At 48.6% G+C, this 27,770-nt stretch overlaps 1 protein-coding gene across 1 annotated transcript in view; it reads right to left on the bottom strand.

Annotated features, from left to right (window-relative positions):
* The window catches only part of LOC139233974 (formin-like protein 1), a 279,898-nt gene that overhangs the window by 92,000 nt on the left and 160,128 nt on the right, over window positions 1–27,770 (bottom strand). Inside the window, exons 6-9 of the mRNA XM_070864712.1 lie at window positions 21,013–21,066; window positions 20,313–20,456; window positions 14,332–14,437; window positions 2,740–2,816 (exon numbers count right to left, since the gene is read on the bottom strand). Coding sequence (XP_070720813.1) covers window positions 2,740–2,816; window positions 14,332–14,437; window positions 20,313–20,456; window positions 21,013–21,066 — 381 coding nt within the window. The remainder of the gene's footprint in view (window positions 1–2,739; window positions 2,817–14,331; window positions 14,438–20,312; window positions 20,457–21,012; window positions 21,067–27,770) is intronic.

Below are 27,770 nucleotides of genomic sequence, written 5' to 3' on the forward strand. Positions count from 1 at the left end.
AGGTGATGTGTCTCAGTGTGGGGAGGGGGAGGTGATATGTCTCAGTGTGGGGGGGGAGGTGATGTGTCTCAGTGTGGGGGGGAGGGGAGGTGATGTGTTCAGTGTGGCGGGGGGGGAGGTGATGTGTCTCAGTGTGTGGGGGGGAGGGAGGGTGATGTGTCTCAGTGTGTGGGGGGGAGGTGATGTGTCTCAGTGTGTGGGGGGGGAAGGTGATGTGTCTCAGTGTGGGGGGGGGAGGTGATATGTCTCAGTGTGGGGGGAGGGGAGGTGATGTGTCTCAGTGTGGGGGGGAGGGGAGGTGATGTGTTCAGTGTGGCAGGGGGGAGGTGATGTGTCTCAGTGTGGGGGTGGGGAGGTGATGTGTCTCAGTGTGGGGGGGAGGGGGGAGGTGATGTGTCTCAGTGTGTGGGGGGGAGGTGGGGGTGATGTGTCTCAGTGTGGGGGGGGGTGGGAGGTGATGTGTCTCAGTGTGTGGGGGGGAGGTGGGGGTGATGTGTCTCAGTGTGGGGGGGGGGTGGGAGGTGATGTGTCTCAGTGTGGGGGGGGAGCTGATGTTTCTCAGTCTGGGGGGGAGGTGATGCGTCTCAGTGTGGGGGGGAGGTGATGTGTCTCAGTGTGGGGGGGAGGTGATGTGTCTCAGTGTGGGGGGGAGGTGATGTGTCTCTGTGTGGGGGGGAGGGAGGAGGTGATGTGTCTCAGTGTGGCGGGGGAGGTGATGTGTCTCAGTATGGCGGGGGGGAGTTGATGTGCCTCAGTGTGGGGGGGGGAAGGTGATGTGTCTCAGTGTGGGGGGGAGGGGAGGTGATGTGTCTCTGTGTGGGGGGGAGGGGGAGGTGATGTGTCTCAGTGTGGCGGGGGAGGTGATGTGTCTCAGTATGGCGGGGGGGAGTTGATGTGCCTCAGTGTGGGGGGGGGAAGGTGATGTGTCTCAGTGTGGGGGGGAGGGGAGGTGATGTGTCTCTGTGTGGGGGGGAGGGGGAGGTGATGTGTCTCAGTGTGGGGGGGAGGTGATGTGTCTCAGTGTGGGTGGGGAGGGGTGAGGTGATGTGTCTCAGTGTGGGGGGGGGAAGTGATGTGTCTTAGTGTGGGGGGGGGGGTGGTATTGTGTCTCAGTGTGGGGGGGAGGGGGGAAAGGTGTTGTGTCTCAGTGTGGGGGAGGGAGGTGATGTGTCTCAGTGTGGGGGGGGGGCGGTGTTGTGTCTCAGTGTGGGGGCGGGGAGGTGATGTGTCTCAGTGTGGGGGGGGAGGTGATGTGTCTCAGTGTGGGGGGGGAGGTGATGTGTCTCAGTGTGGGGGGGGAGGTGATGTGTCTCAGTGTGGGGGGGGGAGGTGATGTGTCTTAGTGTGGGGGGGGGGTGGTATTGTGTCTCAGTCTGGGGGGGAGGGGGGAAAGGTGTTGTGTCTCAGTGTGGGGGAGGGAGGTGATGTGTCTCAGTGTGGGGGGGGGAGGTGATGTGTCTCAGTGTGGGGGGGGAGGTGATGTGTCTCAGTGTGGGGGGGGGAGGTGATGTGTCTTAGTGTGGGGGGGGGTGGTATTGTGTCTCAGTGTGGGGGGGAGGGGGGAAAGGTGTTGTGTCTCAGTGTGGGGGAGGGGGAGGTGTTGTGTCTCAGTGTGGGGGCGGGGAGGTGATGTGTCTCAGTGTGGGGGGGGAGGTGATGTGTCTCAGTGTGGGGGGGGAGGTGATGTGTCTCAGTGTGGGGGGGGGAGGTGATGTGTCTTAGTGTGGGGGGGGGTGGTATTGTGTCTCAGTGTGGGGGGGAGGGGGGAAAGGTGTTGTGTCTCAGTGTGGGGGAGGGGGAGGTGTTGTGTCTCAGTGTGGGGGCGGGGAGGTGATGTGTCTCAGTGTGGGGGGGGAGGTGATGTGTCTCAGTGTGGGGGGGGAGGTGATGTGTCTCAGTGTGGGGGGGGAGGTGATGTGTCTCAGTGTGGGAGGGAGGAGGTGATGTGTCTCAGTGTCGGGGGGGGGTGATGTGTCTCAGTGTGGGGGGGGGAGGTGTTGTGTCTCAGTGTGGGGGGGTGGGGAGGTGATGTGTCTCAGTGGGGGGGGGAGGTGATGTGTCTCAGTGGTGGGGGGAGGTGTTGTGTCTCAGTGTGGCGGGGGGAGGTGATGTGTCTCAGTGTGGGGGGGGGAGGTGATGTGTCTCAGTGTCGGTGGGGGAGGGGGTGGTGATGTGTCTCAGTGTGGGGGGGGGAGGTGATGTGTCTCAGTGTGGGAGGGGGAGGGGGGGATGATGTGCCTCAGTGTGGGGGGGGGGGGAGGGGGGATGATGTGCCTCAGTGTGGGAGGGGGAGGGGGGGTGATGTGTCTCAGTGTGGGGGGGGAGGGGGGGATGATGTGTCTCAGTGTGGGGGGGGGGAGGGGGGGGATGATGTGTCTCAGTGTGGGGGGGGAGGGGGGGGTGATGTGTCTCAGTGTGGGGGGGGGAGGGGGGGGATGATGTGTCTCAGTGTGGGGGGGGGAGGGGGGTGATGTGTCTCAGTGTGAGGGGGTGTGATGTGTGTGTCTCAGTGCTGGGAGTGCTACAACATTTCCCACATTACAACAGTGACTACACTTCAAATGTACGTCATTGGCTGTAAAGTGCTTTGGGATGGTCCATGGCTATGAAAGGTGCTATATAAATGTAAGCCTTTCTGTTTGACTTTCCGTGCTGGGAGGTGTGTTGTGTCAGTGCTGGAACGGCTGTGATCACGACCTTGCTTGATACTCATGTTAGGAGTGTTTCAAGATCTCTTACCTTGCATTCTTATTGTTCAGACTGAGGGTGATCTCATTCACGCACTGTTCATGCTGCATCACCAGGGTGAATCCGGACTAGAAACAAACACACAGGAGAACAATGAGAGCGAGCTCACAGTGTTCAGGAATAGTAACAATATTAAAACAATGCCAGCACCGGATATTGGTCTAAAAACACAAAACGCTCAGCACGCCCGTCAGTATATGGAAAGAGAAAACATGGATTGAGATTTTGGGTATAGGCCCACACACAGAGAAATCCAAAAAAGGTTTGTCATATTTGCAATAACTATGGGCTCAATTTTCCCCAAAGCATTTTTTTTTGGCGTACTTGAAGAGTTACGCCCGATTTTTTGGAGCCTAAGTATGCCAAAAATAAATATTCTAAGTTTCCCCGTTGGATTTCTTCATTTTGGCGTGGCGTAACCTGACCTTTAGTTTTGGGGGTGGAGCCTTGATCTACGGTGAAAAGATCGGGCTGCTAGGGACACAATGCGAACTCTCTCTCTCTCTCTCTCGGGGAAAAAAATGGCGCAAGTCACTGGGGAAAATTGAGCCCTATGTACGGGATGTGTTCGGTCACTTTAAATGTAATTTTCAACCTTTTCTTTACAACCTGCAGCTGAGCTGAAGATAGATGCGCTCTTCGGATGATATCAATTTGTGGGAGGTGAGGCATTCGTATGCAAGCTTGGCGGTGTAACCAATGGCGCGCAGACAGGAAGGCCTGGGGCTAACCCGAGATTGGGGAGAGCTGCGGTACCCGTCACCCCTCCAGAGCCCGCTGACAATCGACCGTTTTCAGGCTGCTGGCCAAGCCGGCAGTGGCCCTCTGGTCAGCCCCTGAGCACTCCGGCTCCTCCTGGCTCCTCAGCAAGGTTTAAAAACATAATAATGTCTTTCCCTTTCTTTTAGCAGCAGCTACTTGCTAGGCCGCATCCACTCCAGGAAAGCCTGAGCTGTACAGGCCAGCCCAATTTCCCAGAGGCCCCTCGTTAGCACATGCAAGAGCTTAACAGCTGAAAAATGGCCTGACCTAATAAATCCCCCAAAGAAACAGTGGGACCAGCCCTGCTGGGATACATTAATACAGGAATTAGCCATTGGGATACCTCAAAGTACTGGAACCTGCACTGCTGCTACACCTTAATATAGGACTAGGTCTGCTGGGAGGTCCGAACTGGCATTGTCCATGCCCGTCAGAAATTTGGGGTTAAGGTTGAATCCTATGACTTTAAATTGGGGTCTGAATCATGGCTGCACATGCTGGTCCAATTATCCCGCTCTGATTGTGACGACTACACTCGGTCTGACCCCGTGTGCGATGCTACAGGAGATGAACTCCGATTCCGACAATAATTCTGCTCTGGAACCAGTACGATGGCAATTATGAAGACAGGTGCATGGATTTAAAGGGGTGCCTGAACCTCAGTGCAAGGTTCAGATTCTGAAACAGCTTCCCATGATAATCCCGCTCTAGATCTGCCCTTTTGACCAGACAGTATACCCCTTTAAGTTCAGCTACCCATCCCTCTAGCTCTTCTGAGAGACGCCATCAGAATTACTATCAAGCAGTTCCAACTTGTGGAAGTTTAGTGCAGTGGATTGGTATTTATGGATCGCATGGAATATGGAACAGTACAATGGGTTTAGCAGTGTAAATAGCAGAGTCCAAACTAAATGAGCACCAGTGTAAAAGTGGTGTGATTTGTGTGTGTGTACACATACGTACCAGGGCGTGTGTGTACGAGGGCGGGTGGGCACAAGGGCGGGTGGGCACAAGGGCGGGTGCGTATGAGGGCGGGTGCGTACGAGGGCGGATGCGTACGAGGGCGGGTGTATGAGCACGAGCGAGTGTGTACGAGGGCGCGCGTATACGAGGGCGTGTTTACGAGCGCGTGTGTGTAAGAAGGCGTGTGTGTACGAGGGCGTGTGTACGAGAGCGTGTGTACGAGGGCGTGTGTACGAGGGCATGTGTACGAGCGCATGTGTACGAGGGCGTGTGTGTGAGGGCGTGTGTGCGAGGGCGTGTGTGTACAAGCGCGTGTGTATGAGCGCCTGTGTGTACGAGCGCGTGTGTGTGTAGGTGGGCGTGTGTACGAGGGCGTGTGTACGAGCGACTGTGTGTACGAGCGCGGGTGTGTACGAGCGCGTGTGTGTACGAACGTGTGTGTATGAGCGTGTGTGTACGAGCGCGTGTGTACGAGGGCCTGTGTGTACGAGGGCCTGTGTGTACGAGGGCGAGTGTGTACAAGGGCCTGTGTGTACGAGGGCGAGTGTGTACGAGGGCCTGTGTGTACGAGGGCCTGTGTGTATGAGGGCCTCTGCGTGTACGAGGGCGTGTGTGTGTACGAGGGTGTGTGTATGAGCGCCTGTTTGTATGAGCGCGTGTGTGTAGGTGGGCGTGTGTACGAGCGCGTGTGTACGAACGTGTGTGTACGAGTGTGTGTGTACGAGCGCGTGTGTACGAGGGCCTGTGTGTACGAGGGCAAGTGTGTACGAGGGCGAGTGTGTACGAGGGCCTGTGTGTACGAGGGCCTGTGTGTACGAGGGCGAGTGTGTACGAGGGCCTGTGTGTACGAGGGCCTGTGTGTACGAGGGCCTCTGCGTGTACGAGGGCGTGTGTGTACGAGGGCGTGTGTACGAAGGAGTGTGTGTACGAGCGCGTGTGTACGAGCGCGTGTGTGTACGAGCGCGTGTGTGTACGAGGGCGTGTGTGTATGAGGGAAAGTGTGTACGAGGGCGAGTGTATACGAGGGCATGTGTGTACGAGGGCCTGTGTGTACAAGGGCCTGTGTGTGTACGTGGCCGTGTGTGTGTGTACGAGGGCGTGTGTATGAAGGCATGTGTGTACGAGCGCGTGTGTGTGAGCGCGTGTGTGTACGAGGGCGTGTGTACGAGGGCGTGTGTAGGAGGGCGTGTGTACAAACGCATGTGTGTACAAGCATGTGTGTACGAGCGCCTGTGTGTACGAGGGCCTATGTGTACGAGGGCCTGTCTGTGTACGAGGGCGCATGTGTATGAGGGCGCGTGTATGAGCCCTGGGGCATGTACCTGTGTACGAAAGTGGGTGCGTGTACCTGTGTACGAGAGCAGGTGCGTGTACATGTGTACGAAAGTGGGTGCGTGTACATGTGTACGAGAGTGGGTGCGTGTACATGTGTACGAGAGCGGGTGCGTGTCCCCGTGTACGAGAGTGGGTGCGTACTGTCACACAGGATGGGCTTAACAAGCTAAACAAAGTGCTTTAAAGGTTTGAAGCAGTTCAAATTAATCAAGGTCAGGTGTTCTGCAATACCGCGGCCAAAACCAAATTCAGTGTAAAAACGTTGAGAGTATAAAGGTGAAGTAAAATATCGATCAGTTGGGAACAGGGCCATTCAGATCCTCTGGCCTGCTCTGTGTAATCCAAGTGCAGGCACAGAGCTTCAGCTGGAGTGAAAATGAAGCGATGAACTGCGAGAGGGAGTTTATCGAGGATAATCGCAACTGCGATGTATGTTAACTTCCAAGTGATTTTAAACACTTGATCAGCCCACAGAGTCAGCCCACGCGGGGAATGTGCTAATTGCCTGATTCTAACTCACAGAAGCCTGGCTCCAGCCCCAGCACAATTACTCAGTTTGGAAATTGCTAAACTGGGTCGTGGTTCTGAAGAGGACCAATATTTGCCTGCTTTGATAGCGCCACATTAAACAGAACATTCTCCCAATTAAATACCACCAGAGTTTGCGATCTAACATCTTCATAAGTCGCTGTCAGGCATTCCGTAATTTCTTTTCATGTGTAAGCTGAGAGCAGGGACTGTGAAATGGAAAGGATTTGGTCCAATGACTCATTTGACTGCTGGCATCTCACAGCAGGTATCCCTTTAGTTCAAAGATTAGAGTACTCCAGTCAGTGCAGTGGATTTGCCTCTTTCAGTCTGGGTTCTGAAGAGATGTCGGTGCTGAATTAATCTCTGCGATGGTGACGAAACAACAACTCACATTTATACAGCAGCACAGACAGGTCCCAGGACGGCGAGAAGCAGAGATTTAAAATAGATTCACGGAACACATGCTGAGCTGTGTGTGGGCGGGGGGGGGGGGGGGTGGCGGTGGGGGGAGAGATTACGAGTCACCAAAAGCCTGGTGGAAAAGGTGGGCCTTTGAGAGGTTTTTTTTTACAAAAGGTGAGATGTGGAATGCTTCAGGGAAGAAATATCAGAGAGTGGGGCCGAGGTCTCTGCCACCATTGGCGAGAGGAAGGGGAAGGGCTTTGCTGGCTGCAAATCATGGCTGCGCTGTTCTGCAAAGACATGAAATGTCATCCACTGTGCTGCTAAAGTGGGGGTGTGTGTGTAGGGGGAGTGCTGCGTGGCTGTGTTTAACTGGGCTTGTCTCTTTGCGGCCGCTACGTCTAATCGCGGTAAACAGATGACCCGGTGGTCAATTGGAGCATAATTATTGGTCAGCAAAGTATTCAGAATGGGAGGTGAATGTAAATTGTCACTTTCAGGTTAGAAGGGACCAGCATGAAAGCCTGTCCTCCTCTCATTTTTTTCCTTTGTTACCTCTAGACTTGACTACTGCAATGCACTCCTGGCTGGCCTCCCACATTCTACCCTACGTAAACTAGTGGTCATCCAAAACTCGGCAGCCCATGTCCTAACTCGCACCAATTCCCGCTCACCCATCACCCCTGTGCTCGCCGACCTACATTGGCTCCCGGTTAAGCAACTCCTCGATTTCAAGATTCTCATCCTTATTTACAAATCCCTCCATGGTCTTCGACCCTCCCTATCTCTGTAATCTCCTCCAGCCTTCTGCTATATCTGCTCTCCTCATATTCTGCCCTCCTGAGCATCCCTGATTATAATCGCTCAACCATTGGTGGCCGTGCCTTCAGCTGCCTGGGCCCCAAGCTCTGGAGCTCTCTCCCTAAACCTCTCCCCCCTCTCCATCTTTCTTTCCTCCTTTAGGACGCTCCTTAAAACCTACCTCTTTGACCAAGCTTTTGGTCACCTGCCGTACTTTCTTCTTATGTGGCTCAGTGTCAAATTTATCTGTTGTATCTTATAACACTCCTATCAAGCACCTTGGGACGTTTTACTACGTTAAAGGCGCTATATAAATACGTTGCTGTTGTTTCACATTTTAAACATTTTGCAACGCCATGTCTGAAATGTGACGGATGCGAGCTGGACACACGCGGGTCGAGCGTGGCTTTATGCGATCGTGTAAAGCAAGAGATAGTGAGTGGGCTGTCCTTTTACATCTCTCCTCATTTTTATTGCCACTGACTTCAAGTATCGCACAAAGCTCTGCCCCAAGAGACCAGAGTGATTCCCGGGATGGCGGGACTGACATGTCGGGAAAGACTGGATGAACTGGGCTTGTATTCACTGGAGTTCAGAAGAATGAGAGGGGATCTCATAGAAACGTTTAAAATTCTGACAGGTTTACACAGGTTAGATGCGGGAAGAATGTCCCCAATGTTGGGGAAGTCCAGAACCAGGGGTCACAGTCTAAGGATAAGGGGTAAGCCATTTAGGACCGAGATGAGGAGAAACTTCTTCACCCAGAGAGTGGTGAACCTGTGGAATTCTCTACCACAGAAAGTTGTTGAGGCCAATTCACTAAATATATTCAAAAAGGAGTTAGATGTAGCCCTTACTACTAGGGGGATCAAGGGGTATGGCGAGAAAGCAGGAATGGGGTACTGAAGTTGAATGTTCAGCCATGAACTCATTGAATGGCAGTGCAGGCTCGAAGGGCCGAATGGCCTACTCCTGCACCTATTTTCTATGTTTCTATGTGCACACAGGGATGATGCCACTAATCCAAATCTAAAGGTGCTTACACATATTGGAAGGGCCACCAACTGCTCACATGTGGGTCCCACTTCGTTGGCAGCACCATAGATTCATAGAAATTTAAAGCATGAGGGAGGCCATTTCGGCCCATCATGTCCGTGCCGGCCGACAAAGAGCTATCAAGCCTAATCCCACTTTCCAGCTCTTGGTGCGTAGCGCTGCAGGTTATGGCACTTCAAGTGCACATCCAAGTATTTTTTAAATGTGATGAGGGTTTCTGCCTCTACCACCTTTTCAGGCAATGAGTTCCAAATTCTTCTGTTCCATAGAAAACAACCCCAGCCTATCCAATCTTTTCTCGGAGCTAAAATTCTCCAGTCCAGGCAACATCCTCGTAAATCTCCTCTGTACCCTCTCTAGTGCAATCACATTTTTCCTGTAACACAGTGACCAGAACTGCACGCAGTACTCCAGCTGTGGCCTAACTAGTGTTTTATACAATTCAAGCCAACGGGTATTATAGGTATTGGACACCCCTTTTCTCGGATCTCTCTCGGCAGGTCTCCAAATCTGTCTCCAGTTCCTGGAATCCCAGGAGCCAGTACACACGACACATCTGGTTCATTGCAATGTCGGGCACAGCAACATTACAATGAGATATTGGCCCTGTGCTGGCACATGGCTGCATGGTGCCAGCTGTTGTTTATGCCGTGCTGTCACAGCACATGTGCAATGGCCATGGTGTCATAGCTGGGAGCTAGTCAACACACAACAAGACCAATCAGCCCATCGTGTCTGTGCCAGCTCTTTGCTCCATCAACCCAATGCTGCTGCCCTATGCTTTCCCCAAAGACATGCATTTTCCTCTGCTTCAAATATTTATCTGCCCTACCCATAAAAGAAGCAATGGTCTCTGCTTTAGCTATTCCCTGTGACAAAGCATTCCATACCTTAACAACTCTGTTTAATAAAACGTACTCCTAGCCTACCACCGTAACCTTTTGGTGACAGTTTTTAAATGGACAAACCTCATCACCGATTCCCCAATGGAGGAAATATCGTTTCCCCATCAACACCATCAAAATCCTTCACCATTTTAAAATCCTGCATTAAATATCCTCTTAGCCTTCTCCTTTTTGTTTTACATTTTTAAAATTTTGCAACACCTTGTATCTGATGTGTGATGGATGCATGCTAGACACAAGCGGGCAGATCTTGGCAGATCCCAGGTCTCTCCTTATAACCACAGTTTCTCATCGTGGATGCTATTCTTCCGAAGTTACGCTGTACACTCTCTACCCCTTTAGTGTCTTGTCCATAATGGAACGCCCAAAGCTGCACCCAGTTAGTGCCCTCCATGAGCAAAGACAGGACCTAGGACTGGAGAAATGTGCATCATGTAGTGGTTCGTGTGTCTCACCCGTGTTCTATTGATTTTAGGTGCTGCACTGCCCTCTAATTTTAGAACCTACTGTTTGAGTCAGGATTATAGCCATTTCACTTCTGAGGCCTTCACCTGTATATTGGAGAAACTCTTGCTTTCAGCCATTCTCTCTCATTAGCCTGTGACCCTGCTATTAGTTGGAGTTGTGTACAGACCACTAAACAGTACTAGGGAGGTTGGGGATGGCATCAAACAGGAAATTAGGGATGCATGCAATAAAGGTACAACAGTTATTATGGGTGACTTTAATCTGCATATTGATTGGGCTAACCAAATTGGTAGCAATATAGTAGAGGAGGATTTCCTGGAGTGTATAAGGGATGGTTTTCTAGACCAATATGTCGAGGAACCAATTAGAGAGCAGGCCATTCTAGATGGAGTCTTGTGTAATGAGAGAGGATTAATTAGCAATCTGGTCTTGAGAAAGAGTGTCCAAAATATGGTAGAATTCTTCATTAAGATGGAGAGTGACACAGTTAATTCAGAGACTAGGGTCCTGAACTTAAAGAAAGGAAACTTCGACGCTATGAGACGTGAATTGGCTAGGATAGACTGGAGAATGATACTTAAAGGGTTGATGGTGGATAGGTAATGGCAGACATTTAAATATCACATGGATGAACTACAACAGTTGTACATCCCTGTCTGGAGTAAGAATAAAAAAGGGAAGGTGGCTCAACCGTGGCTAACAAGGGAAATTAGTGAAAGTGTTAAATTCAAGGAAGAGGCATATAAATTGGCCAGAAAAAGCAGCAAACCTGAGGACTGGGAGAAATTTAGAATTCAGCAGAGAACTAAGGGTTTAATTAGGAAGGGAAAATAGAGTATGAGAGTAAGCTTGCAGGAAACATAAAAACTGACTGCAAAAGCTTCTATAGATATGTGAAGAGAAAAGATTAGTAAAGACTAATATAGGTCCCTTGCAGTCAGAATCAAGAGAATTCATAATAGGGAACAAGGAAATGACAGACCAATTGAATAAATACTTTGGTTCTGTCTTCACTAAGGAAGACACGAATTACCTCCCGAAAATACTAGGGGATCGAAGGTCTAGTGAGAAAGGGGAACTGAGGGAAATCCTATATCGTCAGGAAATGGTGTTAGGGAAATTGAAGGGACCGAAGGCCGATAAATTCCCGGGGCCTGATAGTCTGCATCCCAGAGTACTTAAGAAAGTGGCCTGAGAAATAGTGGATGCATTGGTAGTCATTTTCCAACATTCTAGAGACTCTGGTTCAGTTCCTATGGATTCGAGAGTAGCTAATGTAACCCCACTTTTTAAGAAAGGAGGGAGAGAGAAAACATGGAATTATAGACCAGATAGCCTGACGTTGGTAGTGGGGAAAATGTTGGAATCAATTATTAAAGATGTAATAGCAGCGCATTTGGAAAGCAGTGACAGGATCGGTCCAAGTCAGCATCGATTTATGAAAGGGAAATCATGCTTGACAAATCTTCTAGAATTTTTTGAGGATGTAACTAGTAGAATGGATAAGGGAGAACCAGTGGATGTGGTGTATTTGGACTTTCAAAAGGCTTTTGACAAGGTCCCACACAAGAGATTAGTGTGCAAAATGAAGGCACATGCTTTTGTAGGTAATGTATTGACGTGGATAGAGAACTGGTTGGCACACAGGAAGCAAAGAGTGGGAATAAACGGGTCCTTTTCAGAATGGCAGGCAGTGGGTACTGCAGGGTTCAATGCTGGGACTCCAGCTATTTACAATATACATTAATGATTTATATGAAGGAATTAAATGTAATATCTCCAAGTTTGCAGGTGACACTAAGCTGGATGGCTGTGCGAACTGCGAGGAGGATGCTAGGAGGCTGCAGGGGGACTTGGAAAGGTTAGGTGAATGGGCAAATGCATGGCAGATGCAGTATAATGTGGATAAGTGTGAGGTTATTCACTTTGGTTGCAAAAACGGGAAGGCAGATTATTATCTAAATGGTGACAGATTAGTAAAAGGGGAGGTGCAAGGAGATCTGGATGTCATGGTACATCAGTCATTGAAGGTAGGCATGCAGGTACAGCAGGCAGTAAAGAAGGCAAATGGCATGCTGGCCTTCATAGCAAGGGGATTTGAGTATAGGAGCAGGGAGGTCATACTACAGTTGTACAGGGCCTTGGTGAGACTACACCTTGAGTATTGTGTGCAATTTTGGTCTCCTAATCTGAGGAAGGACATTCTTGCTATTGAGGGAGTGCAGCGAAGGTTCACCAGACTGATTCCCGGGATGGCAGGACTGACATATGAAGAAAGACTGGATCGACTAGGCTTATATTCATTGGAATTTAGAAGAATGAGAGGGGATCTCATAGAAACATTTAAAATTCTGACGGGATTGGACAGGTTAGATGCAGGAAGAATGTTCCCGATGTTGGGGAAGTCCAGAACCAGGGGTCACAGTCTAAGGATAAAGGGGTAAGCCATCTAGGACCGAGATAAGGAGAAACTTCTTTACTCAGAGAATTGTGAACCTGTGGAATTCTCTACCACAGAAAGTTGTTGAGGCCAGTTCGTTAGATATATTCAAAAGGGAGTTAGGTGTGGCCCTTACGACTAAAGAGATCAAGGAGTATGGAGAGAAAGCAGGAATGGGGTACTGAAGTTGCATGATCAGCCATGATCATATTGAATGGTGGTACAGGCTCGAAGGTCCGAATGGCCTACTCCTGCACCTACTTTCTATATTTCTATGTTATACAGAGGTCACCTTGCCTACCCTAGGGATACTAAATCTTACGTCTAACTGTGACGGAGCTGAAACGCAAGCTCAGACGCCAACTAGCCTTCTACAGGTGTAATGAAAATACTACGCTCAGTTACTTTCATTCTCCCAGCTGTGTGACTCAATGTTAGCCAGTAATCTAGGTTAAATTCCCGTGCAGTATTCCAGGAGTGCTGCATTGTTGGAGATGGTGCGTTCCACATGCAATATTAAACCGAGGTTGCGTCTGGCGGGTCAAGTGGAAGTTAAAGGTCCCGTGGCATTAGTTGTCCGGACAACCTGGCCAGCCTCCCTCGCTCAACCATCGCTGAGAAAAGATCAACGAGTCACTCAACTTGTTGTGCTTTGTATGATTTTGCGTTGTGCAAAATGGCTGCCATGTTCCCCAACAGAACAACAGTGACTACACCGGTGAATAACTGATTGCACATGAACACTCTGGCACGTTTCTACAAGATGTGATAAAGCTCTTGATAAACACAACTTCTTTCATGATTTTATGCTTTAAGATTCAGAGATCTCCCAACTCACTGTCAGAATCAGGTTTGAAGCCAAGGGTACCATCACTAGGTAAGATCAGGGACTGAACAGGGACCTTCCATGTAGAGCTAAGGACCACAGCGCGCAGCGTCCTTATTCACTAAAGCACAGGGGCAAGGTTCTAAAATCATATTTTCATTAGAAAGCAAAGATAAAGGGACCGAAATTCAGGGTCCAGATAAGGCCCGTTACCGACGTTTTACGGAGGCCATGCGGAAGAATCGAGTGGTCGCCGCCCCGACCCAAATTCAGCTCGGGGATTTTTCGGCCTGTCTCCACTTCCGCCCCGCTGCTGCCGACCGCCGCAAGCGGGTCATCAAAGCGCGCAACGCCATTCTCCCGCATCTGCAGAATACTCCGACCCATAGTTAGGGAAAAAAAATCAACCCATATTTAGGGGAAAAAGTCGATGCACCTTCTCCTCACTGTGTGTGGCCCGGCAGTGCGGCGGCCCTTCAAGGAGAGGGCCCATGGCCGTCGTGTTGTAATATTGTCTCCAGGTTTGGCCGGGCCGCCAACAGGCAGTCTGACACCCCCTCTTGGGTGCCAGGCCGCTGGCCCGGCCGAAACCCTCCCTGGTGACCCAGTGGCCAAAGATAAACAAAGCCGGATTCTCTCCCCTTTTAACGGAGGGCAGAGAGCGTGGTGACACACATGCGCTGTGACATCACCACCGCTCCGCCACTGAGTGATAGCGGCAAGTCTCAATCCTGCCCCAACTTCCACCCCTCACCAGCACTTACCGCCTCACTTCCGGTCACACTACGACCGACTTCCGGTCCAACGTTAAAAAAATGACTAAGTGCCGAAAACCGATCGAGAAACCGCCTCAACGCTCCCGGCGGAAAAACGTCCCCAAAAGACCGTCAGTTTTCTGGTGGCCCTGAATTTCAGCCCCAAAGTCTTCACTACTCAAAGAATAGTGCTCAGGGGATTAACAACATTGAAGACAATCACAAGCACAGCATGGGAGTTCGTGAGAATGGGACAAGAACGTACAGATTATACAACAAAACAGGAGTTCCATTCAATACCCACACCCAGGACCTAGAGACCAAGAGGCTTTCTCTTACCTGGTAGTTCATGATGGCCCGCAGGCACATTATACAGACGTGGACATCGTCCTTCTGGCTCACAATCCGGGAGTTCCGCAGTGCTTTTCTACTGTGCATGGTGTGCCTGAGACAGACGCAGTGAGCAGAGGTTACAATCAACACGCTACGGTAAACCGGGCGCGTGTCAGCGAATGCTTTTAATGGATGATTGGTAACAGCAAGGAGTACACTGGAGAATCTGCATCAGACTCATGGCTGGTGTCTCAGTAACCAATCAAAGCATGTGATACAGTGGTACAGCAAAGACCTAATAGCGCTTTAAAAAATGATTACGGGGTTTGATACAGTAGACAGAGAGAAGATGTTTCCACTTGAGTGGGTGGGGCAGGGACAAAGAGAAAGAGTCCTAAAATGGGAATGGATTTTTGATACCAAACCATCCCTTAGCGTAATAAATGTCCGCTCTGTATGTGCCCTTGACAGTGAATTCAGGCTAAATTTTTCTTTGTATTCTAATTGTTACCACTCATTGGCAAACAGAAGTTCAACAAAATGAAAATGTAATAGTATATTATAGCATCTGGGCAATCTGTACGACCTCTGCACCATGGCAATGGGCAGGTAAAATGGCCGCCGGGAACCTTGTGGCACATTGAATGGTTCGGCCGAAGTGAGCAGCAGCAGCAGAGTTTCTCCTGATGCTTTCAATGATACATTCATTGCTCACCCACACTGGAGACCTTTATAACTCTCTGGTGGAATCCTAAGGGCGAGCTGGCAAGAAGAGGTAAAGAATTAAAATGGATCACAGAGCCATGAAGCAGTAGTGTTGGTAACTGGGCTCGGGCCAGCCTGGGTCTGTGCTGCACATGGACCGTCTGCAAAGCAGGTGATTGGCCAGCAGCCTAAGGGGGCGTGGCCTGAGCAAATCACGAGTGAAGGCATTTGAGGACAAGAGGCAGCTATCTGGTACAGTGAGCTAATCATTCCCCGAGACAAAGGCAAATGGTGACATTTGTGGGATCAAGGATCAGTTACTCAACTGTGGAGTGAGGACACGCAGACATATATATATATGTATATATATATATATATCGACTCAACACTGCCACAAGTGCACCGTTCAGCATTCGTTTACCATTCTTATCCAGGGAGGTGTGTAAAACAGTACAAGCAGAGTTACACAGGGGGTGGTCAATGGAACTGAACAGTACGTCATGCAGCACGTCTGTGCGGACTGAACAATGTATCACACATGGACTGAACAGGAGAGCTCGATGGGTGAGCAGTGCATCACATAGGGAGGCTCTTAGCACAAGTCAATCGCTCAGAGGGAACCTACATGGGTCAAAGGATTAAAAGCCACGCTGCTCTCTGGTAAGCTTTGGATTTGTCTCCATGTACCCACCGAGAGAAGACACATCCCCAAGAAGCATGAAAACAACAAAGAAAGAGGTTAATATTCACACATCAGTTACACAGCTGCTATTGCTTAACTGCACAAACACTTTCAGTGAACGAGATACCAGCACCTTAGTTTGCCTCCCGTAAGCCCACCTCACGGAATGACTTTTTTTTGTGGAATAATTTGTTTCCCTGAGCTTGCGTCCGGAGATTAAATTTCCCCCCCCTGTTGCTTCGAATGTTTCTGCTGGGGCTCCTTGCTGTAGTGGGGCCTCCACTTGACATTATAATGCTGGTAAGAAGATGCTGGAGATCGGCGCGGTCCCGGCCTGCAAGACCATCAGCAGGCCGGGCCCATTGGAGGGAGCAGCGTGCGGTGGCATACCACTGCAGGGAGCAGCGCGTGCTGCTGAGGAGGGCGACGGCTGCGAAACCAGGTTGCTGATTGCAGTGCGGGCGGGCACAGCACAAGGGGCAAAGGAGCAGCAGAAGTCCGTAGAGGGAAGTGACCGAGGCCCAGGAGAGGCGTGAGTTCGGGGCCCAGAAGAGGCGAGGGCCCAGGGGCAGCACGGGCCAGCCCACACCACGATATGTGTGCGCACTAAGTCCGTGCAGCAGAGCTGGTCTCCAGTCGTCTTGGTTAATCCTTGCCACTGGACCAAGGCCTAGCTCTGTCAAGCCCTTGTGGTGGCTGGTGTGCAACGGCCACCACACGTTAAAAAAATTCACGCTCAGGCATCTTCCACCCTTCACGATGTCAATCGGGATCTGGAATATTAGGTCCTTCATTGAAACATCTGTGAACTTTTTGGCGTGGCAGCAAGTAATCCACAATTCGAGGGACTGCCTATGATGATGATAATAAGACCACCAATCAGGAGAACCTCTGCACAACTGGGATAACCTCATCACCCAATGCAGTGTCCGATCATTTGCATCCTTCTCTGGCACTCGGGGTGCCTCACGTCATGTGGGAATGGGAGGGCCGGAATGTCAGGTGCCAGCAGGCAGTAAAGAGCTGCCAATTGCCCCATTGTGTGCCAAGCCATTTTGTGGCTTGGGAGGACTACAGGGCAGGCGGTGAGCAGCCAGGCAGGATTTAACTGCAAATGTATAAGATTATGAGGGGGCTTGACAAGGTGGATGCAGAGAGGATGTTTCCACTGATAGGGGAGACTAGAACTAGGGCTAAGGGGCCGCCCATTTAAAACTGAGATGAGGAGGAATTTCTTCTCTCAGAAGGTTGTAAATCTGCAGAATTCGCCACATCAGAGAGCTGTGGAAGCTGAGTCATTGAATAAATTTAAGACAGAGATGGACAGTTTCTTAACCGATAAGGGAATAAGGGGTTATAGGGAGCGGGCAGGGAAGTGGACCTGAGTCCATAAATGGCAGAGCAGGCTCGAGGGGCTGTATGGCCTACTCCTGCTCCTATTTCTTATGTTCTTATGTATTTTTATGTATAGAGTGGGGCATCTCCAGTTTAGATGCATTATGGGGCAGCCGTCCAATTTGAATGACAGTCAGGAATCGAATGCAAATGCCCAGCCTGCTTTGCACTTGGGCCTACACTGGGAGGCTCGGGCATGCTACAGGCCTCTTGTCTCTGCACCCAATCATATAAGGAGTGGCCAGGCAGCACTTCACCACATTTAGGTGTCAGTCATATTCGAAGCCTCTACATCCAAATAACTCATGAAGGCCAACAAAGTTCTATAGATAAATAAATCCGTTCTATTCATTTGATTGCTTCATATACTTTTATTCACAATTTCAACACAAGCCTTTTTAGAGATAGAGAGCCCATTCATTTTAATGGCTGTTGTTTAGTTACACATTGGACGTATCTGCGTCATTCACTTTTGGTCTCTCATTGTGCAGTCAAGCAGAGGTGGAGTACTGCCACTGCACCGAGCAGATAATGATTGAAGTGACTGAGAGGTGCACAGCGACATGCTGACTACAGCACTAAAGGAAGCACAAGACAACATATCTGCATCTGTGATCGAAGTTTCCCTTTCAGCAATGGCGATGCCAATTCTAACTATGTGCTCTTTGGATGAAGGCCCCCCATTTTGTCCCAATCTCCGAAGTCTACAGTGCACCTCTTTGTATCAGCGGATGTGATGTGTTATGTTCCGGCATCAATCCCATTGCTGTGCTTTCCTTTTTTTTTTTTAAACGCACACATAAAGTGAAAGGGCCCCGAATTTGTGCGGGCATTGCACCTATCCCCTGCCAGAACGTCAGCAGAACTCCTGGGGAAACGGCATGAACGGTTGAAGTCACGACAGAACTTCAGGATACTCCTCTCGAAATTCAGGACCAAGGTGTTTTAATATTTGGGGAAATTATAACTCTGTGTGATGGTGTAAAACGGGTGATAGGGAATCGGCAGCTCATATATCTCTCTTGGAGTTTAGCGCTATTAAAGTCAATGAAAATTAAAATCAGGAGTGACGTAAAATGGGTTTCCAATTCAGTATTGCCCATTTCACACTGTTTTACAAAGTCAAAAGGACCCACACAGAGTATAAATGGTCTTCTCTTTACCCCCCATCCCTCAAAAGACTTTGCATAAACAGCCCCGATCTTTAGCCCTTGATACAGAAAGGTTTTGAACAAGAATATCCACTGAGGGGCACAAACAGATGAGGCAGGTTCTGATATTTTGTAGGCACGGCTCAAAAAATGACCAGCCTCTCCATAGGAGTGGCTGGTGATATCTGCCATGTTATACTGATTTTGGAGACTGGAAGGTGTGGTGAGTCACCACACTGTCCTGGCACCTCCCGGACCCAACTCCAACCCAGAATAATGGGATGGAGATCTCTCTCCCCCCTCCTCGCTCTGCTTTCTGTAAAGGTCCTACTTGGAATGAGGTTGGCCAGTCTCAAACAAGTTCCTAAATGTTGTGTGTCTTTAGCACAAAGCTGCCCTTAACCTGCTGCTAAAATGGCCGTCTCACTCAGGCGCAACACAGAGGGCTGTACGCTGATGTGGGTCCATGTGGAAAAATGTCACTTTGGTGCAACATGGGACGCTCCTCAAAAATTGGGTTGGCTTTAAACGATGATTATTGGGCCAGAGCGGGCGGGTAGCTTTAACCCCGCAGATACTGGAGTGCTCGATGTCGACAGTCGAGTGGTAATTTTACACATCCGTGCCACAATGCATGGACGAGCCGCGTCGCCGATCTATTGCCTCAGCGGTAAAGGTGGAAACGATCCCCCCCTCCCCCCACCACCACACCCCTCATCAATTGGGAACTCGTGCCATAATTTCACCCACACCACCCACCTTGGCCCTGTTCTGCCTACAGTTTTGGACTTGGCACATGAGGGCCGATCACACGGTAAAGTGCTCTAGACTCGAAGCCTTAACTGTCGCGAGCTACACGTGTAAAACCCAAGGTACCAGCCCAGTTTGCGGAATAAATAGCAGAAGAATAAATTCAATCTATATTACTGGCTTGGATGAAGGGACCGAGGCCAATGTAGCCAAGTTTGCTGATGATACAAAGATGGGTGGAAAAGCAAATTGTGAGGAGGACACAAAAAATCTGCAAAGGGATATAGACAGGGCTAAGTGAGTGGGTAAAAATCTGGCAGATAGAGTACAATGTGCAAAAATGTGAGGTTATCCACTTTGGCAGAAATAATAGAAAAGCAAATTATAATTTAAATGAAGAAAAATTGCAAAGTGTTGCAGTACAGAGAGACCTGGTGGTCGTTGTGCATAAAACAGGTTAGTTTGCAGGTACAGCAGGTAATCAGGAAGACAAATGGAATGTTGGCCTTTATTGCAAGAGGGATAGAGTATAAAAGCAGAGAAGTTCTGCTACAACTGTACAGGGTATTGATGAGGCCACACCTCGAGTACTGCGTGCAATTTTGGTCTCCGTATTTAAGGAAGGATATACTTGCATTGGAAGCTGTTCAGAGAAGGTTCACTGGGTTGATTCCAGAGATGAGGGGGTTGACTTATGAGGATAGATCGAGTAGGTTGGGCCTGTACACATTGGAGTTCAGAAGAATGAGAGGTGATCTTATTGAAACTTATAAGATAATGAGGGGGCTCGACAAGGTGGATGCAGAGAGGATATTTCCACTCGTAGGGGAAACTAAAACTAGGGGACATGGTCTCAGAATAAGGAGCTGTCCATTTAAAACTGAGATGAGGAGAAATTTCTTCTCTCAGAGGGTTGTAAATCTATGGAATACTCTGCCCCAGAGAGCTGTGGAGGCTGGGTCATTGAACATATTTAAGGCGGCGATAGACAGATTTTTGAGCAATAAGGGAATAAAGGGTTATGCGGAGCGGGCAGGGAAGTGGAGCTGAGCCCATGATCAGATCAGCCATGATCTTATTGAATGGCGGAGCAGGCTCAAGGGACCAAATGACCTACTCCTGTTCCTATTTCTTATGTAAATTTGCCTGATGCAGTGCATTTGACAATAAAGGAACTCGATAGGTGCACAATTGAGTTCCTTGGTTTTAAACCACCTTAACATGCTAATAGAACGAGAAAATCCAATGGTCCCTCCCTGACCGCTGATCCCCTTGAAGCTGAAACCCCTCGTCCCCCTCCTCACCTGACAGTGAGATGACGGCCACCAATCCTGGAAGACCCATGGGTAGGGGAAGCATTGCCTCGGCTGAGATCCTCCACGGAGCGATCCAAGGGCTTGCTCTTCTCGGAAGCAATGCCCCCATTATCGGTGCTCTCCATGTCATGCCTGAGACACGGGAAGAAGAAAACAAAACAAGACAGCCCTTTGGTTAGCTCATCAAACAGTCACCTCTTCACCATCGTCCTCCGTCCAGCATTCCAGTTCTCCTGGAGCTAAAGGCACAAGGCTGCTCCAAGAAATAAACTGGCCAAATAGTAACTCTTTCAGCACATCTAGCTCGTGTCTGGGTATACATGACTCCCATCACAACGGTGAGCAAAAGGGTACAATTTCAGCTTCCTCGCCTGAGATAGACACCGACGTTTTTGTTCACAATAGTGATTGGATGAAAATACATCTGATATTCTCTACTTCACAGAAACTAAAGCAATGAATTTTATTTCACTTTGCAAATCTGCTAAGTTAGAAATGGTTACAAATGGATCTCATTTCAAACATATTTATCAACTACAATTTTTTAAAAGCACAATTTAATTTTTAACAAGTGGAGTTAGTACAGAAGTCCTGGGCAGAGAACTGAATATTGAAAGAGTTAGTATTTTGAGAGCCCTCGCCTGGGCCAAACACTACTGCTGGTAGAATGAACGATAGATGATAGTACCTTTCAACATAACTCAAACTCCTCACAAAATTCCATGCAGTTTCTTTAAAAGATCTGAAAAACAAGACGGGGTTTGGGTGTTGAAATGTCAGTACATCGTTCACCAAGTTGAGCCCTGTAGATAGACCGGGCTAGGCCAAACAAACGTTCTTATTATGGACAGCAGGCAGTACATTGATAGTGCGGGCCACGGTCGGCTCGAGCTCACCCCTCCCTCGTCCTCGCAGAACTCACCAGCTCGGCGCAAACTATTTATGTGCCAGTGACTGGGGTGGGGAGGTAGACTGCAGAGTATCGCCCAATCCTACTTTCATCCAATATCCCTGTATACACACTTGACATCAAGTGGGACCAAAGAGCAGGAAAACTGGCTGATTTCAAGCCCAGCAAACTGAGGCCAACTGAGTGGCAAACATCATCTAATCTGAACTAATTCACCACAGACCACGCTGCCCTTACCAACCATTGATGCAGCTTAATTTATGCACATCTATTCTGCTTTTAATGATAGATACCCTCTCTATAGCACTTGTTCTATAATAATAATCTATTTCAGTAATGCACTATTTTACATGGAATAGAGACACATTGTTCCACATTAATGAAGTAGACTCTCTCCGCAGTACATATCTAGCAATACAGGAGATGCTCTCCCTCGAATACATTGTATGCTGGAATGCTGATCTTTTTGTACAATTGTTTTTAAATGCAAAATGTGAGCAATAAGATGTTCAGAATCTGGAGTTGAATGCAGCAATGTTCTTCCACCTGACACAACCGAGGACAGCAGAGTTGTAGAGCACTGTAAACCAGCACCACTCGTAATAAGGCCCATAAAACAGCCAGGAACCAGGAGAGTGAAGTCCAATTGGTTTTTGAACGGCAGCAGAAGCCAGAGATTGTTTTAGTGCCTTCAGCTCATTGCCAGTCTGTGTTATTATGCACAAAATACACCAACACTATTTTAAATTTGTTTTCTTACTGCTCTGTGGTGGAGGTGTCGAGCGGGCTTACTGAAGTGCCGCAGTGTCGTTGAAGGGTAATAAAAGTACCAGGCATCGTGCATTGATATTCCTCATTATTTTTTGCCAATAGATAAATTATTCAGCATATAATCTTAATGCTTGCTCGCTGTGTGTTAGACACTCAGCTGCAGTGAAAGTAACAATGAACGGTCACAGAGCTCTTGGCAAGCCAGGGCACGCTTCGAGTCTCTAAAATAAACTGCTGCGGCCCTCCGATATGAATAGTCCACTGCGATGACTCCCTCACTTGTGCAGCACACGACAGATGTCACTCAGACACACAAGGGTCAGAGTTACTGTCGACAACGTTATCTTTTGAACACTTAATGGACCTCAGTCCAAATTTCTCTCCTCTCTATTCAAGAAGAGATGCTAATCCATTTACAAATAGGACTTAACTCAGTATAAGCATGTTAATTGTTCATACAGCAACATCACCGGCAGTCATTTCTATCCTATTAGATTTTGTCTCTTTGTGAAAGTGTAAATAACCTTATGTTTTTTGGTGCTGTGGTTTTATATATATATATATATATGAATTTTTTATATATATGAATTTTTGAGGTCCTTGGATAATGCAGCACTTTCCCACAACTTCAAGTGAACAAGATGCCTTGGCGGGAACTACTCGAATCATTTGGTTGCACCTCACAATCTGCAGCTGAACCAAACTGGCAAGGGTGATAAGAACATAAAAAATAGGAGCAGGAGTAGGCCATTCGGCCCCTCGAGCCTGCTCCACCATCCAATAAGATCATGGCTGATCTTCTACCTACTCCACTTTCCCTCTCTATCCCCTTCTTCCTCGATTCCCTTAGTGTCCCAGGTTTGGTAATTGTTCCGTGCTGAGCTGGTGGACCTCAGAGGCACTGAGGTTGAGGATGCTATAAGTGGCTTCAGAAGCCTTGGCTAAGGGGATTCATCTAAAGTCCCGTTTGTGATTGTATCCAGGAAAGTGCGTATAGAGATTGGGCGGACACAGAATCAGGCTGACATCTTCTCGACACTCATTAGTCAGCCCTGCGCATGACAATAAATTATATTTATATAGCACCTTTAACATAGTAAAACGTCCCAAGGTACTTCACAGCAGTTTTATTAGACAAAACAGATAAATTTGACACCAAGCCACCTGAGAAGAAATTACGGCAGATGTGCAAAAGCTTGGTTAAAGAGGTAGATTTTAAGGAGCATCTTAAAGGAGGAAAGAGAGGTAGAGAGGCGGAGAGGTTTAGGGAGGGAGTTCCAAAGCTTGGGGCCCAGGCAGCTGAAGGCACGTCCACCGATGGTTGAGCAATTAAAATCAGGGATGCTCAAGAGGGAATCACCCCTGTGCTCAGCGAGCACAGGGATGATACCAGACACGGGACTGGCAAAGCAAGCGCTCTACTCGGAACTGGTCCACGGCAAGCGAGCCAAAAGCGTGCAGAGGAAACGTTACAAGGACACCCTCAAAGCCTCTCTGGTAAAGTGTGACATCCCCACTGACACCTGGGAGTCCTTGGCCATAGACCACCCTAATGGAGGAAGTGCATTCGGGAGGGCGTTGAGCTCCTCAAGTATTGTCGCCGAGAGCATGCAGAAATCAAGCGCAGTCAGTGGAAGGAGCGTGCGGAAAACCAGGCCCCCTGCCCACCCTTTCCCTCAACGACTATCTGTCCCACCTGTGACAGAGACTATGGTTCTTGTATTGGACGTACAGCCACCTAAGAACTCATGCTACGAGTGGAAGCAAGCCTTCCTCGATTCCGAGGGACTGCCTATGATGATGACGATGATGGGTGAACAGAATGAAGAACAGAATGTGAAGCTAGTGGAGCTGCAGCCCAGCACGAGTCCGCAGCTTCCGGAATAGAGGGAGAGAAAATTAGAGGGGAAAGAAAATGTCTGAAATTTAAATAAAATGGTGTGCCTCATAAGCACTGCATGGCACTAAAATAATGTCACATAGGCTGTCCCTCGAACGAGGATGACTTGATTCCACATGAGTTCACAGATGTTTCAGTGAAGGACCTGATGTTCCAGTCCTGAACTCCAATTGAAGAGGTGGAAGATGCCTGTGCGTGGATTTTTTTAACATGTGGTGACCGTTGCACATCAGCCACCACACGGGCTTGACAGAGCTAGGCCTTTATCCAGGGCAAGGGTTAACCAGGACGACTGGAGACCTGCTCTGCTGCACGGACCTAGTGCGCACACATATCGCAGTGTGGGCTGGTCCGTGCTGCCCCTGGGCCCTTGGCTCTTCTGGGCCCCAAAACATCATATTGCCACATAACGACTAGCCTCAGTATGTAAGTGTTCCACTTACTGTCACACTGTCTAATACAGATCAAGATCAGTTCTAGTCTGTGCTGAGTTATTGATCTCAGCTGGGTGGCTACAGCAGTAAAAAGTTAGCCTCAGTGCCACTGGGCGAGCGATGTGGAGGAAAATCGGGCATCGTTACTGCCCCCGATGACTGCCGACACGAATTGCCCAGCCTCACAAACAAATGCTGTATCATTGTGTGAAGATAAGATGTGCAGAGAGCAGAGCGGAGAACATAAATATAAGCTAACCAATAACCTTGTGAGTGGAGTGCAGGTACAGACAGGATACAGTTACAAGCAGTTCTGCAAAGCAAAGAGCCACGGAAAAGGCACATGAGATTCTGGCTATTTATATAACATGGCACAGAATACAAAAGCAAGGAGATGCTGATGAATCTGTACAAACACTGACTCGGCCACATCTGGAGGACCAAGTGCAGATTTGCACACTTCATTATAGAGATAATATTGGATTCAAGAAAAAGTTGCAATGTAGATTCCAAAGGCTGAAATAAAAGAGAATACATAGATGTCACAGGAGATTTGAAAAAATAGGGCTATATTCAGCACAAGGAAGGTGATGCAGCTACATATTAATTTTTCTGTGCTGAGGTTTCTACTAAACTGTGTAATTCAACAAAGACTCCGGCAAGTTTCTGAATGAACAACTTTAAAAAAGTGCATTTCAAACAGAACTGTTGAAGGTTTGGGAGCTGACTAATTATACCATGGTGGATTAGAGTTAAAGAGGATATGCAATACAGGTACAACGTCTCAAATCCGGCTGTCCGAAAATCGGAACTGTTCTGGAAACCGCACATTTTTGAGAAAATCCCATTTGATAATCAGTAAAATAAAATCCGGAATTATTGTCCAAAAATTGGAGGACCGGACTAATTATCGGTTTCGCCGCTATGTTTATAATGGCATGCAATCGTTCCAAGCCTTGTCGAATGACCCTCGACCCTGCCCGACCTGACCTGACCCACACCACCATTAGTACTTTGTCCCGAAATCCGGAAAAATCCGGATCCCAAGCTAATCAGCTCTTCACACAGACTTGAAGGTTACCATTGCACAAAGGTGTACTCATTGCATCACGTAGCACATCACAGGGTGCAAATGTGGCCAGGTTAAAGAGGGTAATGAGGTGACCAGTTCTAGTGGGTTCTGCTCTCCTTTGTACCCTAATGCAGGGAGATCCTTCCACAAGGATAATCCACATGAACAATTGATGATCGTGACCATCTCCAATGGGCCTACAGAGTTCACTGCTCCTGGAAGAAGCGTTTTATATATTTAGTTCTTACTAACTGGGCTTGCCTCTAATATTGAGCTGACTTCACCCAGCTCGACCTGACCACCCCCTCTATCGACCCATCCACTGCCTCTGTGTTGTCCGTCTGCCTGTCCAACATCCAGTATTGGATGAGTGGCAATTTTCTCCGATTAAACACTGGGGAAGACTGAAGCCATTGCCTGCGGCCCCCGCCACAAACTCCATTCCCTCGCCAACAATTCCAGCCTCCTTCCTGGCCACTGTTTCAGTCTAAATCAGAGTGTTCGCAACCTCATGTCATATTTGACCCTGAGCTGAGCTTCCGGCTCCATGTCCTCTCTATCAAAGGCCACTTACATCCCACTTCCGCAAAATCACTCATCTCTGGCCTTCGCCTCAGGCCACCAGCTGCTGAAACCCTCATTCAATATTTGTTACCTCCAGACTCAACCATTCCAGTGCTCTCCTGGCTGGCCTCCCATTGTCCACCCTCTGTGAACTTGAGCTCATCCAAAACTCTGCTGCTCGTATCCCAAGCTAATCAGCTCTTCACACAGATTTGAAGGTTACCATTGCACAAAGGTGTACTCCTATCATTTGAACTGTCAAAACAGGGGAACCCTTCTTCATTTTTGCCTGGCACTTGTTTCTCTTGGGAAAGGTTGACAAATATTTCACAACTATTTAGAAAATTTTAGAAGAATGAGAGGTGATCTTATCGAAGCAAGGTCGATGAAGAGAGGATATTTCCACTCATAGGGGAAACTAAAACTAGGGGACATAGTCTTAGAATAAGGGGCCACCCATTTAAAACTGAGATGAGGAGGAATTTCTTCTCTCAGAGGGTTGTAAATCTGTGGAATTCTCTGCCCCAGAGAGCTGTGGAGGCTTGGTCATTGAATATATTTAAGACGGACAGAGACAGATTTTTGAGCAATAAGGGAATAAAGGGTTATGGGGAGCTGAGCCCAAGATCAGATCAGCCATGATCTTATTGAATGGCGGAACAGGCTCGAGGAGCCAGGTGGCCTACTCCTGCTCCTATTTTTTATGTTCTTATGCAGCCATTAACCTTTAAGTGTACCTATCCCTTTAAGATTCAGCTGCTTGATGCATTTTCTAACAGGAATTATTTGGTTAACTGTCAGCAGAAGGTCAACGCTGTGCGGGAAGTTATATTAATTATTCAAATGACCTGACCCTGCAGAATTGTGCACATCAGCTCAATGTGCTGTCAGCTGGCTTTGCCTTGGCAGTCGGCCATGGCCAAGTGCAGAGTTTGCTGGAAGTGCAAAATTGGGGCTACAATACAAAGCCTGTGTAACTCGCTGCATAATATATACAAGGGGTTCTACACGACCGCAATGGGCCATGAATCAAACCTATTATCCGTGGAGTTCAATTCATACAATAGCTCTTCAGTTCAAATCATGTGATTTGACCATGAGAGCCTGGTGTCCATTACTGTTCACCAGGTTACCCGCTCCTAGCAAAAATAAAATTTGCCTTCGTGGACACCTCTGGAATAACCCAGGTTGGAGCGGGTGTAATACAGGGGCGGCAACGAGCCGGAAATCCAACCCTCAGAATCTAAATGGTGTCGGTAAGATTACACTGCTGCATAACCTGAGCCTGAGCAGCCCTGTCCTAAACCCGAGAGATGGCAATCACCCCAATGGAAGGTAATCTGATGGGGTCGATGGAATAAACTGGTTAGCAAGCTGCAGTAAACCACTGGATTTAAATTGCCACTGACTTTCCACCCCCACGAGGCTGGTACGTTAGTACGAAATTTAAAGCAAGTTGCGGAACTACGCAGCAGGTCACTAGGCAACTGAAAGAGAAAGTGGGTTAACATTTCAGCTGGGACCTTTCTCGAGAAGTGCCCAACCAATGGACACATGGCTTCGGGGGTATCACTTCTAAACACAAGCTCAAGAAAACCATCAACCATTTGAATGTTCAGATCACAAGACAGGTTCAGGTGGCTCGTTGATCTCATTCATCCAGAGTACAACCCCGACTGTCTTCCGACTCCCGCATCGTTACCTCTGGTGTCCCCCAAGGATCTGTCCTTGGCTCCCTCCTATTTCTCATCTATATGCAGCCCCTTGGCGACATCATCCAAAAACACAGCGTCAG

Source organism: Pristiophorus japonicus, chromosome 21 (assembly GCF_044704955.1).
Source record: "Pristiophorus japonicus isolate sPriJap1 chromosome 21, sPriJap1.hap1, whole genome shotgun sequence".
NCBI lineage: Eukaryota > Metazoa > Chordata > Chondrichthyes > Pristiophoridae > Pristiophorus > Pristiophorus japonicus.